The 18,704-nt window shown below is 54.4% G+C and overlaps 1 protein-coding gene across 9 annotated transcripts in view; it reads left to right on the top strand.

Annotated features, from left to right (window-relative positions):
* The window catches only part of CD82 (CD82 molecule), a 52,582-nt gene extending 38,415 nt beyond the window's left edge, over positions 1 to 14,167 (top strand). For 8 of the 9 annotated variants that reach the window (XM_081063079.1, XM_081063084.1, XM_081063082.1 and 5 more), the window contains 4 exons: positions 7,775 to 7,876; positions 10,627 to 10,830; positions 11,542 to 11,625; positions 11,923 to 14,022. In XM_081063079.1, the coding sequence (XP_080919205.1) occupies positions 7,775 to 7,876; positions 10,627 to 10,830; positions 11,542 to 11,625; positions 11,923 to 12,000 (468 nt within the window). In that variant the 3' untranslated portion in view covers positions 12,001 to 14,022. Of the gene's footprint in view, positions 1 to 7,774; positions 7,877 to 10,626; positions 10,831 to 11,541; positions 11,626 to 11,922 lie in introns of all 9 variants that reach the window. The other variant, XM_081063080.1, reaches the window with a different exon arrangement.
* Positions 14,168 to 18,704: the final 4,537 nt, after the last annotated feature.

The raw sequence follows: 18,704 nt of genomic DNA, 5'->3' as shown, positions 1-18,704 counted from the left end.
TGAGAGCACAGGCTCCCTAACTCCAGTGGGAGTTTCCCTGTGGCCCAGCTGAGCGTGGGGGCCTGCATTCCTCCAGTGCTACAGTTCTTGTACACCGAGTGGGTGACAAAGGCGGCACCTGGTAGGCTCCTGCATTTTACCACTTGAAGGTCAAGTTGCTCCAGATCCCTCTTAAAAGTTGAGAAAACATTACCCTGTCAACAACTAACACTTAATAGAACTTAGAACATTACTAGCATTAAATGCTGTGCACATACTGCATTTAATATTTGGTCCTCACAACAATTCTGTGAGGTCATAGATACGAATACCCTCATTTTCAGGGGTGGAAGCTGAGGCACAGAGAGGTTAAGCAACTTGGCCAAGGGTCACACAGCTAGTAAGTGGCAGAGCTTTGATTTGAACCCCAGCAGCCTGGCTTCTGGGTTCATGGTGGTGAAATTTTCACTATGGTGGTTCCTACCTGAATCTGCTTTACTTATTTATAATCCACACCTAGCCTGTTTCCCAGGAGAATTGGAGCTGATGTCCGACAGGCACAGTGTAGATAAAATCAAAATGAGAGAGATCAGAAATCAAAATCAAACTGAGAGAGAAGAAGACCATTGTTCCTGAAGCCAGGGGATGAGATTCTCACGCAGCTGAGAGCTAACTTGACACTGAACTTCCTGGCAGCCAAGGCAAAAGGGGAAATATGGTTTCAGGAGCACAATGAAGCTTGCTTGGCTATCGGATAGGAAGCAGATGTTTAGGAAGGGATACTCCTTTCCCATAGAAAGGGTTATAGGGTCAGGTCTTCATTTCTGCTCTGCGGCACCTGGGCTTCTCTGGGACCCAGTCAATATCATCAGGGCCGTCAAGAACTGGGCTCCAGTGCGCTGGTCCTATGACTCAGAAGCTGATCAACGCCGCAGGGGTCTCGGGCCGTCCACCTTCTCACCCCGTGTGCATTTCCCCATCTCACAATAATAAAGATGTCGCCCACCTGTGGACACCAACCACATGCCAGGACCACTTAGCAACCTGACGCATGGTTCCGTTTTACAATCATTTTCCATTTTAAGAAACTGAGGCCCAGGAAATCAAAGTGAGTTTTCACTGCAGTCACACACAGTTCGGAGGCCTCAAAGTGGAGATTTCCATCCTGGTCCCTCTGCCCCAAAGCCCATGCCTCCCTGTACACGCTGCCTCCCCACGGGCTGCTATGACCTCTGCTTGGCTGACGACCAGGACCTACGTCTCAGAGGCACCCCACAGCCCCCGAGCAGGGCCTGTGCAAAGAATCAGCTCTTCTGACTCCAGTCTACACTCTGTCCCTCATACCCACTGTCGTGCGGGGTGGCCTGCGGGGTCTCTGGTCCTGCTCCCCACATAAGAACGCAGGATACGGTGAGGCCAAAAAGGAACACCCACGGAGCCATAGGTAGGGGAGTCATACCACTATATTCTCACCAGCGGCATCCGCCTCTCTGCAATCCACTCTTGCTTGCTCAGCTACCATCTTCTTGCTAGCCCCCATTTTCCTTCTGCTAGCGTAGCCTCGGCAGTTATATTAGTGGCCAATGGCTCACTGGTTACAGCTGACAGCCAACTAGCCACAGCTGATGGCCATCCGATCACAGTTGATGGCCATTTACTACCTGAGCCAGCACCTTTCTATGTGAGGCCCAGAGCCTGGAAACTGCTCTCTGGGGCTCTGTCCTTACACCCACTGTCCCCTTCTCTGCCTCCCCCGCCACCCCGAGGCTCCACACCTCATGCCCCTGGGCCCCAGCCCACCTCACCTTGGCCTGCCTCTTCTTCTGGAAGGCAGGGGGAGGAGATTTTCTGGCTTTGCTAGGGAAGTTCTGGCGCCACTCTATCCTCCGAGTTGGAATGAATGATTTATTTTTTCTTTCCCAGCACATTGTAAATCCTGGTGGAAGACTAAACATACCCTTGATGGTGTTTATTCCTGCAGATGAGGCCCAGCTGGGGAAGTGGGACTTGTGTGCGCCTGAAGGGAAAAGGCCTTTTGAGAGGTGGTGGGCCCAGTCTTCCCCCACTCTCCAGAGTTCGTGGGCAGGTGGGAGGGACAGAGCTCCTGGGCTCCCCCGAAGTCGTCTCCAGGCTGCCATCTGTTCTTCCTGCCCCATGCTCCCAGCAGCCACTGTTCCCAAAGCAGCAACAGGGGGCAGCTGGGGACCTTGGACAAGGCACGTGGCCTCTTGAGCCTTGGGTTCCTCAATTATCAATCAAGGAGAATAAACCTGCCTGGTCCCCACCCCCAGCCAGAAGCATAGACTGCAACACGTTTATAAAATATAAAGTGGTCACCAAGGGTCTAGACTCCAGAACCGAACTGCCCACGTTGGAACCCCTGTGCTAAGACGCTTGGCAAGTTACTCAGCCTTTCTGGGCCTCAGTTGCCTTGTTTGTCAAATGGCAGTAACCATGCAGGTCCACACCCCATGTCTACAATTCTGAAACCCAAAACCACTTTGGGAACCCCCCAAAACCATTTGCAAGTCATTTGGTGGTGGAACGGGAAGGGAAGGGAAGCTATTTATGACCTTTGTGTATCCCATTCTGGTGTCCCTCAGGAAATGGGAATGGGAGAGCTTGCAGGCTGTAACACACTTCCTAATTCCTTTCTCACATTGGAGCATTTCTCAGTGCCCGAGCACACTGGCCCCAAGTGGCGAGCGTGGTGGCGAGCGTCAAGAGCAGCGGCATGTGGGAAGGGCATAGTGTAGTGGCCATGTTTGCTGGCGTCATGCGAGTATTATGGTCATCATCATTACGAACTTTATTAATGCCTAGTAAGGGCTCAATAAATGGCCTCTGTTCCTGTTGTTGTCAGTATTAGTATTAGCAAGGGCAGTGGGGAACCAGGAAGTGTGAAGTTAGGATTCCTTTGACTGCTTCCTCTGTTTATCCAGCCTCCATTTAGTGGACAAAGGGCAGGTCTGAGATTCAGGGGCCCTGTGTTCTAGGATGAGCTCTGTCACTGATTGCTGTGTGTCCTTGGACAAGTTACCCAGCCTCTCTGAGCCGCAGGTGACCTCTTGGGCCATTCTGAGCTCTGCTACTCTGGGATTCTGACTCGTTCTCTCCAGGCAGTGGAGGGTAGGAGGGGTTGGGAGGAAGGAAGTGAGCAGCTACTGCTCCCTGTGGTGTGCTGGGCGCTGGGTTTGCTGCACTCCTGCAGGCCGCACAGCTAACAAGGTTGCTGAGGCTCTGACAGGTTCTATCAGAGGTTTGACCAGAAAGCCTGAGGGCTTGGAGGAGACAGGGCTTGCATGACCTGGGTGGGAACTGGGGTGGGGCGTGGTGACAGTGGCTGGGCCCACTGCTGTGTGCTCCCCAGAGAAAGTGATCAGCAGAACTGCGACTCCCTTTCTCCTTCCTTCTCCCACCTGAGAAACCAAGATAGGCACTGTGCACAAGGTACAGGTGGTAAAACGGGTTCCTCGAGGACAGTGCGGTTCTGTGAGATGTCTGCTGGCTGAGATGGAAACTTCCTGATCCACTGGCTTGGAGGCAGCTGGAACCAGGACAGGGAGAGGTGAACTTTCTCTTCCCTTTTGGGAAGGGGGAAGAAGGCACTCAGGCTGTCCCTCTAGAAAGGGATCATGGAGAGAAATGGGACAAAGACTTGTAAGCACCTGCTTGTGCTGGGCTGCTTGGGAGGCTCCAGTACGGCCCCCCCTCCCCCAGGATCTTTACTGGGTAGCTGGGGGGACGTGGCGTGGCCTCCTGCTGAACTCTGGGTAGCTGGTTATTGGATTGCAGCCTGACTTTCAGGAAAGACTTGGGTGGTCACTAAGGGTAAACATGCCACCCCCTCCACATTCAGCATTGCGAAGGGTCCTCATTTCCTATCAGGACACTAGAATTAAACCTCAAAGCATTTGGCAGTGGTGGCCTGTGGGAACCCCGCAGACAGGACAGGAAGATTTGGTCCACTACTCTGCATTTGGGCACCTCAATCTAAGCGGGTTTGACACATTAAAGAGCATGGAGAGAGATCTGGACACCATCTCAAGGGGTGGTCAAAGGAGCCTGGCAACTTCCCCTGGAGAGGAACACGTAAAGGGATACAGGGTCTGGTCTCAAATAATCTGAATAATGTTTGTCCTGGAAGAGAACAATTTGGTTTGGTCTGTATGGTCCCAGTGGGGACTTGTGGGGTAGGCGGAGAATGAGAACTAACACAAATGAGCAAAAGTCATTTGGGCTCAATTTAAAATGCACTGCTTGTATCACGCGCCCCCCAACTGTGTAATGTGCTATTTCTTAAGATACTGAGCTCCCCATCCCATGGAACATTTAAGCAGAACCTGGAAAAGGATGGGAAGGATTCTCACAGTGGATGATATGCTGGACTCAAAGTTCTCATTCTACCTGTCTGTGAAAAGTCACACTCAAGGTGAAATAAAAGCACAGCATTGGCGAGAGGAGAGGAAAGTTACTCTGGAGGATGCTGGGATCTTGGGTCAGGTGGAGATACTGGGAGGCTTGATGTGGTTGAGATCTTAGGGTTCTGGAGCTGCACGCATTAGGGTTATGGTCACATCTCCGCTACTTGCCAGCTGTGCAATCTTGAGAAGTTGTTCTGAGTCTCTGGGCCTCCGTTTTCTCTTCTGGGAAATGGGGAGGATGATATCGGGCAGGACCAGGGCTGGCTTCCTAGGCATGTGACCTGAGCAGTCACACAGGGTCCCACACTTACAAGGGTCCTGTGCTTGGTTTGAGGCTCTGCTGCTGTCTTGAAATTCATTTTTAAAGAAGGGCCCTGCATTTGCATTTTGCTGCAGCTTGTAAATTATACACTTGGTCCTGGACAGTAACCCAACTAAAAATAGCCAGGCTGGCTGCAGGCTCAGCTGGATCCAGGTTTCCAAAGGCTGCCACCAGGACTCTGTCCCTCTCCGTCCTTGGCCCTGCTCTCCTCCGTTGGCTCCCTTCTCAGGCGGTCCCCAGTAGAGCCCAAGGTGGCCACCAGCAGCTCAGGCCCTCCTCTCAGCAGATTTATGGAAAGAGAGGACCCATGTGTGTGACCTTGGGACACGTACTCATCCCTGAACCACTCACTGTGCCCACGATTTGGAAGGCGTTCAGTGGCAGCCAGGCTCTTTGCTTGACCACTGCAGTGAGGGGGCAGAGCTTCCCGCCACATGGAGGGACTGGGGAGTGCTGAGCCCTAAGGAAAGGAAGAAGGGAGAATGGGTGCAGGGCAGTCGGAAACCACAGAGGCGGCCTCTGCAGGGATGAAGTGAGAGGGTGAGCGTCGTCTCACTCTCCCTCCCTGCCCCTCCTTGTCTCAGGAACAGCCTGGTTGCCAGGGTGACGTCCCTGGGCTCCTAACACAGCCTCCTGGGCATTGGGATCTGAAGGCATCAGCTCCGAGCTGAACCGGCCCCTACAGCCATGGTCCCCGTGGCCGGGCTGCGTCCCTTAGCCACATTCTGAGCTGGAGGATGATGTAGTGTTTCCATGGAAACCACCCAACCTCAATGGAAAGCACACAGTTTCCATCCCCTTCTCATTTCAGGAGGGCCTGCAACAGGAATGTCCAGGCTGCTGTGGCAACCACACTGGGGTATAAATACAGCCTAGGTCAGCGCAGAGGAGGGCCGGGGAGAAGGATGGGGGAGGGGTGGCTCTCCAAGCAAATACCTCTGGGGAACTCCCCCTTCACACAAGTCAGAGACCATCTGCTCACTGGGGAGCAGAGAAGGCTGGGGCAGAAAGAGTCAAGATCTACATGTGGGCAGCCCCGCTGTGTGTCATAGGCAAACCACTTGGCTTCTCTGCGCCATTCTTAAAAGTGCTCTGACCTAGGAAGAGCCGTGTGGTTTAAATGCTGCTAGAGTCCAATGGATGAAAACTTGGGTTCTGAAATTAGACAAGCCTGAGTCAAAACCTCAGCTCTTCTGCCTGTTGGCTCTGTGACCTTGAACGACTTAATGAACCTCTCTCGTTTTCTAAATCTCTAAAATGAGGGCATGAGGTCAATACCTACCTAGGCCATAGGTCTGCTCTGAGGATTAAAGTGAGATTAATGCATTAACAGTGCTTACTTAGCACAGCGCTGAGACAGAATAAGCATTTGATCAAAGTTAGCCACTCTTATCGGTGCGGTTAGTTACTGACAGGAAAGCTTTGTAAATTGTAGAGCTATGTGTAAGACAAAAAGCAACATGCTAAGAGTTTTTATCAGAAGGTAGAGGGACAGAGCAAGGTCCTGGGGAGCTGGTTTCCCCAGGTTGGCGAGGGGAGGGGCCAGGAGCCAGGGCTGCTTGTCAGCTCAGCGGGCTGGTGGAAGGAAGCCCCAGCACAGGGTTTCCAGCCAGGCTCTGAAAGCCCCTGCCTGGAAATACCTGTCCCCGCGCCCCAATTCCCCTTTGTCAGAAACTGAGGGGCAGGTGTGCAGCTGTGCCCTGGGTGCCCCTGCCCCTCTTGGGCCCCTCGCCCTGGGGTTCCACAGTGACAGCAGATGACCACAACCAGCCTGTCCATGCTTGTGTGCCGAGAAGGCCTCTGTTCAAGGTCCACGGGAGAGCCCATGTGGGGACAGGCCAGGGCTGGCTCTGGGGGTTCCCCTCCCACCGGGGGCCATTCTCGCTACCAAGGAAGCCCTGTCTTCAGCTCTCTAGGCTGGTTTCAGGTTGGCCTCCCTTTGCACAGCTGATGTTCCTAAAAAGCTGCTGTAGTGAGATGGGCTCTGCTCTGGGCTCCAGCAAAAGGCCTTTGGGGCTGAATCTTTTTGATCCCTGTGTCCCTTGTCTGCCTTATTTGTAAATCAGTCTTTTCTGCGTTGTGTTAGTGAAAAGCTGGTGCGGTTCTCTCTTCCTCAGTGACAGCTCGTCAGAATGTAGGCTTGGTGGAGCCCTGGGGCAGGCATGAGGGTTACCTGGGAGAATGCATGAGGATTTCCGTGGTGTGGGGCACAGAGCGGTGGTTTTGCACATGTCCCTTATTCATGTATACTGCACACCTACTCTGGCCAGGCTTTACCAGATACAGTCCCCGCTCCCACGAAGCTGACATTCTAGTGGGGAGAGAGAGGATGGATCCTGAAAGCACCTGAGTATGTGATGACAATGCTATGAAGAAAATACAGCATGCTTACCCTTTCAGGATAAGGAAGGCCTGGGAGGAGTGGGGCGGAGGGGGGAGGATAGGGAAGGGGTGGTATTCTGTAGGGTGTTCCAGGAAGGTCTTTCTAAGGAGCTGATGTTTGAGCGGGGCCCTGAGGAAGTGGGGGAGTGAGCCGTGTGAATATATGGGAAGAGGATTCCAGGCAGATGGAATAGAGAGGGCAAAGGCCCTGAGGCAGGAGTGTGCTGAGCACAAAGTGAGCGAGGAGACCTGTGCAATCGAACCAGAGGAAGCAAGAACAGAGGGAATGAGGTGTGGGCAGCGCAGGGGCCAAAGGATGCAGGGCCTTGTGGGCCACCGAGAGGACACCGGCGTTTTTCCTGAGAGTGGTGGGAAGCCACGGGGAGGTTTTCAGCAGGGACATAGAAAGATTCATATGTAAAGGGTCACGTGGCTGCTGAATGCCAAATGGACTGTAGAGCAGGAGTGGTTGGTCCCGCCTGCACAGGGCCTAGTGTGGTGACCAGCAGGAAAGTGGCCGGAGTGGAAAACGAAAAGCGTTTGCACCGGTGAGCATGTCCCCAGGTTTGGGGGTCAGAGTGGGGAGGGGCAGTTTATGTAGATGTGGCCCGAGGTGGGGCCCGGGTTTCAGGAAATCTGACCTTGACCCTTGCTCTGCCGTCTGCAGGTGAAGCAGGAAATGGGCAGCGTTGTGATCAAGCTCATTCAGAACTACAAGGATGATCAGGAGGACAGACTGCAGGAAGGCTGGGACTATGTGCAGGCTCAGGTAAGGTGCACGGGGAGGGCAGGGCAGCTGAGGTAAACGGCCTGCGTGTGTCTGTGCGTCGGGGTCTGGTCATCCCTGTGTCTGTATGTGCCCGACAGGACGTGTGAGCGAGTGTGTGAGCGTGTGTCTGAGGGGAGCGGGGGCCCCCGAGCAGTCCCCCTGCCTGGCTCCCCCGTCACCACCACAGTTCTGTGCTCAGGGGGCCTCGGGTCTTGGAGATGGCTCACGGTGCTCCCACCTGTGGCCAGAGAGGGTGGGCTCAGCTCTTGGCCCTCTCATCCCAAGCCAGGCAGGCGAATGTTGGGAGCTCCACCCTGGAGGTAAAGAAACAGGCTTCCAAGGCGCATAGGCTGACACACGTCTGAGAGGAGGCTTCCTCCGGGGAGGTGCATGTTGGAACCTTCTGGGGTGAAAAGAATGCTCTATTCAAATCTTGATCCAGATGGTGGTTATGCCACTATGTGTATAAAAATTGATCAAGGCGGATTTGTACATTTTACTGTATGTATATTCCACCTCGGTTAAAGTGGGAGAGCCACAGAGCAAGCAACTGACTCACAGAATGAATGAATGAATGACTGAATGAATGAATGACCATTTCACTGGCTTCCCAGCCTACCTTGATGGTGAACCAGTTACACCCACACTCATTGCCCTCAGTGATCAGGTCCTGGCTGCCCCCTCTTTTGTGGTCCCAGATACCCTGTGCCCTTGGCGGGTACCTGCCCCCTCTGGGCTGCAGCCTCTTCCTCTCTTCCATCGGGGTGCTGGACACAGCAGTCACATAGGACCTGTTGGCACTAACTGACAGCTGGAGAAAACCTGCCATCAGGAGAGTTTGGAGACTATCAATGGACTCTGTCCAGGAGACATGGGCATGTCCATTTTCTGAACTGTGAAAAGGGGAGGCTGATGTTTTCTGGCCTACATACCTCACAGATTTTTTTTGGTGAGGACCAGATAAGGCCAGGTAGGAGGGCTTGGTGCACACAGGAAGACGTTTTCATCACACCTTTAGTTTGACCCACAATACCTGAGGCCCTTTGCTAACATTAGAGAGAGACAGATGTCCCAGGATGAACAAATGCCTGGGGAAGGGGTGGGTCCCTCGCGAGATGAGGCACAACCCACCGTGGGAGGCAGTTGGCTGGCTGGGGGATTCCTGCAGTAGGAAAGGCCGCTAGATGATTCTGATGTCTGTCAGATGCTGCTTGGGATGGTGGTTAAGAAAGCAAACTGTAAGTCAGGCTCCTGAAAGCTGGAATACTAACTCTACCACTTCCTGGTCAGATCTTCTCTAAGCCTCAGTTTCCTCATCTATAAAATGGGGCTACTGATCCATGCTACTGTGAGATGGACTTTTAAAGCCCGTGGCACTTAGGCAGCACTTATCATGCAGTGACGTTTTACTAAAACACAGGGTGGGTAGTGACTGGGGGCAGACCTTGGCACGAATCAGGCCAGGAGGCCCTGGAGAAGAGGGCTCTGCCTGGTGCAGTAGAAAGGCCAAGGAAAGCTGCCTCATTTCGCTTGGGTGTGAGAGGTCTATGTGCCAGCCTTGCTGCCAGAGAGGCGGCAGCCAGGCAACTGCAACATAAAAAGTACAACCGGGAGCCCGAGAACCCCGGAGCATGCTTGGCACGCCCCCTGCTGGCCACTGAGCTACTTGTCAGGGACTCGGCCACCCTGAGACGGGAAGGAAGCAGGTGGGGAATTGACCCTGTGCTGGGCAGGGTGGCATGCAGCTTACCCATGCAGCCCATTTAGTTCTCCCAGGGACCCTAGCATACTGGTTATTGTGATCCCATTCTCCAGATGAGGAGACTGGGGCTCAAAAAGGGCAGCGGCTTACACATACACAGGGCAGGGCCAGGATTTGAAAGGAGCCCTTCCCCCACTCTGTCCCACCTTCTGGAGGCATTTCCACCATGAGCCCAGTCCCTGAGATCCCAATTCTGTTGGGAACTCAAGCCCACATGTGATCCGAAGCCTCTCGGGCTCCCCTTCATGAGCCCACGGAGGCCCCTTTTAGCACACAGAGTCTAGAAATGCTTTCTTGCCCTCTGGAACTAGAGCATTTTCTCCTCTAAAAAGGCAGAATGGACCCCATATCTTTTCCACTTTGGCCACCAAGAATCTCAGAGGCAAATTGCAACTCCAGCATGTGTTCAGCTGAAAAGTGGAGCCGGCCTTTTCCTGAGCAATGACTGTGCCCTCCAGCCCCGCGCTGTGGGCGCTGTCTGCCTGGGCCCGTTTAGTTCTCATAACCGCCCTGTGAGTTAGAAATCTTGTTACCTCATTTTGCAGATGAGGAAACTGAGGTCAGTACTTCGACCAAAATGAAAAACTGGTAGGTGGCAGAGCTACTGGGATTTGAACCCAGTAACCTGACTGCAGACCCCACACTCTTAACCGTGTGTGCCATCTGCCTGCCTGTATCCTCCACACCTGTGTTCTGTCTTTCAACTTGAACTTCCCTCCTATTCTGCCTTATAAATTGGCTGCTCCTGATTTTTCCTTCCTACTGTTTAATAGTTTGTGATGCGTGTTTTCTGAAAGCCCCTTTAAATACTTGGTGGCTCACAGAAGCCAAAATGAATCCTAAACTCAAATCCTGGTGGTTTGGCTGGAACCAGGGAGGCCTGGAAGTGGCAGATCTAAGCCTCTTTCCGGGGAGGCCCCTTCTCTGCCAGGAGGGGGCCTGCCAGAATGGGCAGTCGGCATGAGCAGCCTGTCGCCTCTTTGCCCAGGGGAAATGCTGTGGCTGGATCAGCTTCTATAACTGGACAGAGAATGCTGAGCTCATGAATCGCACCAACGTCACCTACCCCTGTTCTTGCGAGAAAAAGAGGGATGATGACAGCCACTTCGTGAGGAAGGGCTTCTGCGAGGTCCCTGATGCCAACAGGACAGAGAGCGTGAACAGCCCTGAGGACTGGCCTGTGTACCACGAGGTATGCGGGGTGCTGTGGGGTCACAGCCTTGGTTTGGGGGTGCCCATGGGTTCAGGTACCTGGGCCACCCAGGCTTGCCTGGGCTTGGGCTCCTCCCTCCCTCATTGCCTCCCTCCCTCCCTCCCTCCTTCCCTCCCTCCCTCCCTCCTTCCCTCCCTCCGTTCCTCCCTCCCTCCTTCCCTCCCTCCCTTCCTCCCTCCCTCCTTCCCTCCCTCCCTTCCTCCCTCCCTCCTTCCCTCCCTCCCTTCCTCCCTCCCTCACTCATTGCCTACCTCCCTTCCTCCCTTCCTTCCTTCCTCCCTTCCTTCTTCCCTCCCTCCTTCATTGCCTCCCTCCCTCCCTCCTTCCCTCCCTCCGTCCCTCCCTCATTGCTTCCCTCCCTTCCTTCCTTCCTTTCTTCCTCCCTCCCTCCGTCATTGCCTCCCTCCCTCCCTCCCTCCCTCACTCATTGCCTTTCTCCCTCCCTCCTTCCTCCCTCTGTTCCTCCCTCCCTCCCTCCCTTTCTTCCCTCCCTCCCTTAGCTGTTCCTGCCTTTGATCCATTTGTTCCCTTGTCGTTGGTATCCTCCTATGCATTCATTAATTTATCCGTTCAAGGAGCATGCAGTATACTGCAGGCCCTCTGGGCTGGGGGTGGCCCCTCCTGGTGGTTATATGTGACGAAGTGAGGTGGCGTGACATGGGTTGACCTGGCTATACTCTCCCCTTGTAGGGCTGCGTGGAGAAGGTGCAGATGTGGCTGCAGGAGAACCTGGGCATTATCCTGGGCGTGTGTGTGGGCGTCGCTGTCATTGAGGTCTGTGCCCCCTTCCCTGCAGCCCTCCCCACACTCTGTCCTCCCATATTGCCCCTGCTCTGCGGCTGTGCTGGGGAGGCTGGGGCCTGCCTGTCCGCTCCAGAGGCCCAGCAGCAAGCCTGGCCTGAGCTCTGGCCCTCCCTGGCCCCTCTGCTGCCTGAATCACAGGCTGGTCATGAGGCTCGACTTGAAGATCTCCTGAATCTGGATCAAACCCTGTGTGTTGACCTGGACACCAGGGGACTCTGGGGGACTGGGCAGCCCTGCTCCTCTGATCCTCACCTTCTCCCCCCACAGCTCCTGGGGATGCTCCTGTCCATCTGCTTGTGCCGGCACGTCCACTCCGAAGACTACAGCAAGGTCCCCAAGTACTAAAGCAGCTGCGCTCCCCGCCTCCCTGCCCGGGGCTCCCAGGGGCCTCCCTGGCCCCTCCTCCAGGCCCATCTCCCACCTCACTGCCAAGGCCCCCTGTCCATCTTGTGCTGGCTGGAAGTGGAGGGCTTCCTGGAGCCTGGACCCCTTTCCCTGCCTTTCTGCCTTCGTCCTCTGTGACTCCTCAGCTCACTGCCCACCAGGGTTCTTGGAGCGACTCAGAGAAAATGCTTCCCACAGCATGTCTGGCTTTCTCCCTGCCTTCAGGGCTGTATATATTGTATGTGGGAAAGTGTATTAAAAATAAGGGGTTGGGGGATAAGGCACCCTGGGCTGTCAGGGGACTGCCCACTGCGTGGGTCAACATTTTTTCCACTATGATACATATATCTGTGGTTTTTACGTTTTCATGAGAGGTTGTGGGAGAGGGTGGGCTTTAGCTGACATTAGGTGTGGCACCCATTCCCCAGGCCTGACCCAGCCCCGCCCAGGCAGCTCAGGTCTGCCTGGGCCACGAAGTAGAGGCAGGGCCTAGATGAGCCAAGTCAAAGCAGGGGTCTGGCCAGGCCCTGGGCTGCTTAGGGAATCGGAGAGGTACATCCTCGCCGTGTGACTCAGAGCTGACCCTGCCTTCATTCACCAGGACCCTGAACTGTTCAGGGAAGCGGGGAGGATGCTTTCCCCTCTCTTCTGTCCCCCGGGGAGTGGGTGGGTGAGGCTGTGCCTTGTCGGGGAGTGGGCAGGGGCTCCACGCACAGTTCTGTAAAGCATACTCAAGATTCGACGACTGACTATTAAAGAGGATTTATAACAATCCAGCCTGGTGCCTGAGGAGCGTGAGGCCCGGCTGTGGTCCCTCTGCCTGTCTGCAGCCAAGGCTGGAGTTTGGTTTGTGGGTTGAAACAGGTATAGATTGTACCTCTGAGTGAGGCCAGGGTACCGGTGTCCACAGAAGGTACACAAAAGTGGGCTGGTGAAGTGTGCTCAGTGAAGCCACAGGAGAAACTTGGGCCTCTTTCTAGAGCATCTGTTTCAGACGAAGGAAGGAAACGTTTTTGTATTAGAGCAATGTGATAGAGTAAGATGTGCAGAACGCAGGAGCTTCAGAGATGCATTGTGAGACTTGAAAGGAAGCTCTCACTTGCACACAGACAGTGAGCCCAGCACCTGCCCTATGCCCAGTGTCACGAAGCCCAGAGGGGTTCAGACTCACTGCCTTTCTCTACAGCTGCTTTAGGGCATGTGATGGGGGAAATCCCTCTAGGGTGGGGTTGCTATGGAAGACGAGGGGAAAGGCTGACCTAGGGGGACAGTTGCCGTGAAGCCTCCAGCTCTCTGATCTCCGGGGCCTGGAGGAGGAGGAAGGGGTGAGATGGGGTGGTGGGGACTTGCCTCCCTGCCTTAGGGGTCCAGGGCAGCAGAGAGAGGGGTTCCCAAAGGATCCACCAGGCGGCGCTGCTGCCCCAGCCTAGGAGCCCAGCGCTGTGCCAGTTACTCGCCGTGCCTCACCAGCCCTAGGCCTGTGGGTCTCTCATTCCAATGGGAACACTGGTGAAAATGCATATTCCAAAGCTCAGGAATTCTGATGCAGTACTTCTGCGCTGGGGAGAAGTCTGCATTGTTAGTAGACGTCCTAAATCATGTTGCTTTAGATTCTCAGGCCCCGATAAACTATAGACACGGACAAACCCCCAAGAGAGATGGGATTGGAGGGCCCAAGCCAGACAGCCTTGTCTTCAGCGAGGATGGAGGGGACACACCTTAGTGACGGTCTAACTCTGGATCCGAACCTAATTAATTTCTTGCAAGAAGTTTTCTGTGGCTGAAATCCAGGGCCAACACTGGGGGCTGAGAAGCCTGAAGCTCCATGGGGACTGTTCTCTGCCACCATCAGGGACCCTCCCTGGAGCTCTTATGATGCTCAGAGGGCTGAGGGCTCCGAATGAAGCCGTTCCAGCTTATTTTACTTAAAACCCACCTTATTCCACAAAGGAAGTATACGTATAATAAAATGTAAAACATAACAGAGAAAATATAAATTTATGAGGAAGGGTGGCTTTGGATAAAATAAACACAGCTGAGTTGCCCAGCCTGGTGATGGCAGAAGCACGCGATGCACACAGTGTGCCCTCCATGGCTGTGCTCAAAGCGGACATCACTGATCATGGATAATTGCTGTGTTCTCCTCTTTCTTAGCCCAGATGCACCCTGGGCATGCTTACAGCTGATATCACTCACGGCAGCCTCAGAAGCCTTCTCTTCTCAGCACGTACTGATCAATCTGGTTGGAATGCAAAACAAAAGCAGCGGCCATCCTTGAGCTGTTGAACCAATTTTGCCTTTGAGCTTCCCAGTGGTCAAAGCAAAAGAGGAAACCTTTTTGTCAGTTAACTAGCTCTGGTTTCCCAAGGATTCCTCATGCCTCGCTACTGGGAAGAATGTGGCTGGCTGGAATGTAGAATTCAAGACCAGCCTCCAACACACAGACCTTGAGAGCCGTTCATGACTAAAGCAAAAAGCACAGATGAGCCTATTGTGTGCCTGGCCTCGTGCTGATTATTGGCAATGAGGACAGAAGTTGTGCGTCTGCCAGGGAGGAACCAGCGAGACCTAGTGAATCCACATGTAACAATTGGGCGACCGTTTTACACACAGTTGGTGCTTAGGTAGCACTTGCTCTGCACTAGTCCCATCGACATATTAACTGATTTGCCCACTGCAATCCTCTGAGGTGCATGTTCATCATTATCCCCACTTTACCGACAGGACAATGAAAAACAAGAAGTTAAATAATCCTCAACATTCTGCATCTGGTTGCAAACAAGGAGAATCTGCGGCTTCCGCTGGCCTTGGAGCTGTGTGGGGCAGGGATGAGGTCTGATTTAACTTCGGGGTCCTCGGTGCACATGCAGCAATTCCACATCGCTAGGTCTCGGAAGGGGTATGGCCGCCCATTCCCTTTACCCCGAGAAGGGCCCAGCCCGTGGGTCAGGCAGACCAGAGTTCCAACAGAGGCTCTGGTGTTTTGTAGCAGGGTGGCCCCTGGGGAACCCCTTCTCCTCTTGGAGCCTTCCTTTCGTCATCTGAACACTGGGATGGTGACAGGATTGTGCGAGGCTTGGGACATTGTCACGCGGGGGACCCTGCTCTCTGTGCCTTTTGTCATGCAAGGAGTCATGCGGGGTCTCTGGTCCTGCTCCCCGCACAAGAACACAGACATGGTGAGGCCAACAAGGAACACCCACGGAGCCATAGGTAGGGGAGTCACACCACTATGGTCTCACTGGAGGCTGGAGTCACACGACGTGCGACCTGCTGTCCGCTTTTCTGCCAACCGACCGACAACTCTGCCTTCCCTCGACTCTCCTCGACTCGACTCCCCAGCGCAGCCGCGGCGGTTATACTAGTGGCCAACGGCGCACTGGTTACAGTGACGGCCAACTAGCCACAGCCGATGGCCATCCGATCACAGCCGATGGCCATTTACTACCTGAGCCAGCACCTTTCCGTGTGAGGGTGAGAGCCTGGCAACTGCACTCCTGGCTCTGTCCCCACAGCCATGGAGGATATGCAGCCCTCAGCAAGCTGCCTGTCCCCCGGGAACCCTAAACCAGAGGGAGCAACTGCTTCCCTTGGCTTGGTCCACTTCACGTACTCCCAGGCAAGCAGACATCTTTCCGGTCTCTCTCTGAGACCGTGGCAGCGGAGGGCATGGGAGTCCTCGCGAGGCTGAGGTTCTGCAGGATTTGGGGACTGAGAGTCACAGGGCCCTCTGGGGCAGGTGGCAGGAGAGTCTGGGCTGCCAGATGGCTGTTTCCTGCCCTTCAGTGACACCTGCAGGTAGCCCCCGGCATGACGCCAGGGAGAAGTAAGCATGAGGGAGGTTTGGGGGTTCCAGACAGGGGGTTCTGCTCAGGCCACCTCTCAGGGTTTCATAAGGTCCATGGAGAGGGGAATGGTACCCAGGTTGGGGTCCGCAATCAGATGAGCACAGACAAACTGGGGTGGCCCCTTTCCCCATGTACATTTTTCCTCCCCAGCTTCTTAGGTCTGGGTGGTGGGAAGCATAGGGGTGCTAGGATGGTTCAGGAAGCTGAGATCCTCCTCCCCAAAAGGAGCAGCAGATGTTAGCTAGCCAAAAACGGAGCATGGCATTTGAGTGGGTCAGACCCTGATGTCCAGGCTCTGGGGCCGAGTCTAGGTGTGTTGAGAAGATGGGGTACAAGGAAGACCTGAGGTAACCCTGTTTCAGTCACCTACTGACCTCCAACTGAAATGGGACAAGCTGAGGGGCATTAGCTGAAGGTCCCCTCTGTGGCCTTGGCCACTTCCCTCAGGTGGTGGAGAGAAGGAGTTTCTACCCGGCCTGTTCTCATGGGCTATGTCACCGTGGTGGATCCCCAGCCAGCTTCCCCCTCAGGGAGGGCACAGGAGGCTTCTCAGGATGGCTTTTCATAAAATGCCTTGTCATGTGGAGCCAGGGGATTGGGGTTTGACTCTAGCTCCACCTCTGTCTTTCTGTGTGGCCTTGGTCCACATAGACTGTGTGTGGGGGAGGGGGGGGCTGAATACTGTTTGCTAAATACTTGGAGGAGACTGAGAAAATGCCAACAGTCACTAAAGGGGTGGGCTCAATCCCCCAGCGTCTTCTTCTGGAAGGTCCACCTTGGATGGCAGGTCCCACGGCCTCACGCCTGGAAAGCGCTAGAGCCAGGATTAGAACCACATGGACCTGACCCTAAAGACATCCTTCCACCTCACTGCCTCCCACTGCCACCCTAGCTTTTCTGTGCTAACCCCAAGGTCGTACTGTGTTGTCAGCCCATGGCTCTAACTTTTGTGAAATCTGGTCACTAAGCGCTGCTCCAAGGGCCCCTCACTCCTTCCTCCTGGGGAGGACCCTGTTTCAGTTTGAAGTTCCACAGGGTGGGACCATAGTCCAGCTTTTCTAATTCCTGAACTGGCCCCTAAAGCTGGCCATCCATCCAGACCCCGCATGGGCCTTCCATCCCTCTTGCTGCCCTCCCTGGGCTACTGGGCCAGCTGAGCTGCTACCACGCCTTCTGAGGGGGTAGGGAGGGGGTCGGGGCCACCTCTAGGCTGCCGTTTCTTCCACCCGTGTCCAGGCCAAGGGACATGCTGTTCAGAGGTCTGTACATGGGCTCACGGTGGCCTGGCTACTGAGAAGTGGGCAGAAGAAGACAAGGGTGCCCCTGGGCAGTGCCCACCTACAGCTCCCTGGAGCAAGCAAGAAGCATAGGTGGGTGCCAGCTTGCGCTCTGGTCTTTTGGGGAGCCAATGGCAGTGCTCTGGAAGTGTCTAAAAAGCTGGACTTTGAGGGGCTGTGTGACGCGGACCCTGACCAAAGGGAATGGAAACCAACTTGAGCTGGACTCCTGTGTGGATTGGCCGGAGATGCGAGGCCACCTAACGGTTGGCCTGGGGGATTGTTGTCAACCAGCAGAGAAATATTTCAGTCTTTTAATAATTGACTGTATGCGTGAGCACCACTGAATGTAAGTCCAGTATTGCACACATGTATGTGCACACATGTATGTGGGCACGCATGCATGTGCACGCATGCATGGGCGCGCATGTATGTGCATGCATGTATGTGCACGCATGTATGTGCACACGTGTATGTGCATGCATGTATGTGCGCGCATGTATTTGCACGTGTGCATGTGCACGCATGTATGTGCACGCATGTATGTGCACGCATGTATGTGCACGCATGTATGTGCACGCATGTATGTGGGTGCGTGCGTACATGTGAGCACACTCACACACGCCCTGACCCCCCTGAGAGCTCAGTCCATTTGCAGGTGTGAGGGATCCCAGCTCTTCTCCTATCAGACTAAGCTGTGGCCAGCGGTGAGCAGGAAAGGCCAATGTCTTCCAGCCTGGAACGTTCCAGGCCTGCACTAGCAGAGCACCTCAGCCGCCAACCCCAGTCCTACCTGTTTCCTAGCAGAGCCCCCTCCAGCCCTGTCCTGGGGTCTTCCAGATGAGCCAGTCTCCCAGGCCAAAGAGCAGCAGGGTGAAGGGGGTGCACTAACGACACTGGCGTGTCCGGCCACCAGGCCAACACTCCCAGGCTAGAATTGTCACCACCTCCTTCTTCCGAAGAGGGACAGAGACCTATGTGGCCACACTGCCTCAGGGCAACTATCTGGCTACAGTCTGGGGTCTTTGCAACCTGTGGGTTAAGGTTCATTTCTTCATTCATTCATTCATTCATTCACTCATTCATTCCATGAATACTTAATGGACACCTACTATGTGCCACTTTGAGAGTACAGCAGTGAAGAAACCAACATGGCACCTGTGTTCTGGTGAATGTAGGGAGTCTTGCACACTCACCTGGACACACCTACACAATAGACACATGCACACACGCAGTATACACATGCAAACAACGGCCAACTGCTGACAGCACAGCCCATGCTCAGTGTTGCTGCCGGACCCCTGAGGCCCATCTAAGCCTCTGGCATCCTGTGGAAGGAAGTAGAATAATGAACAGCAAGTGGAACAAACAGGAAAGGGGGTGGAAGCACTCATCACTCAGCCCCCTTCCCTTCTAGCCACACTGCAGAATCAGCTATTCTCTTGGCAACTCCCTTCCCAACTGAAATTTTTTTAAAAAGAAGAAAAAAAAGGAAAATCAAAACAGCGATTGGCAGAGTGACTTCACCTCTCTTAGTCTC

This window comes from Rhinolophus hipposideros (genome assembly GCF_964194185.1).
Source record: "Rhinolophus hipposideros genome assembly, chromosome: 10".
Classification (NCBI taxonomy): domain Eukaryota; kingdom Metazoa; phylum Chordata; class Mammalia; order Chiroptera; family Rhinolophidae; genus Rhinolophus; species Rhinolophus hipposideros.
This window is presented reverse-complemented; position numbering and strand designations above follow the sequence as displayed.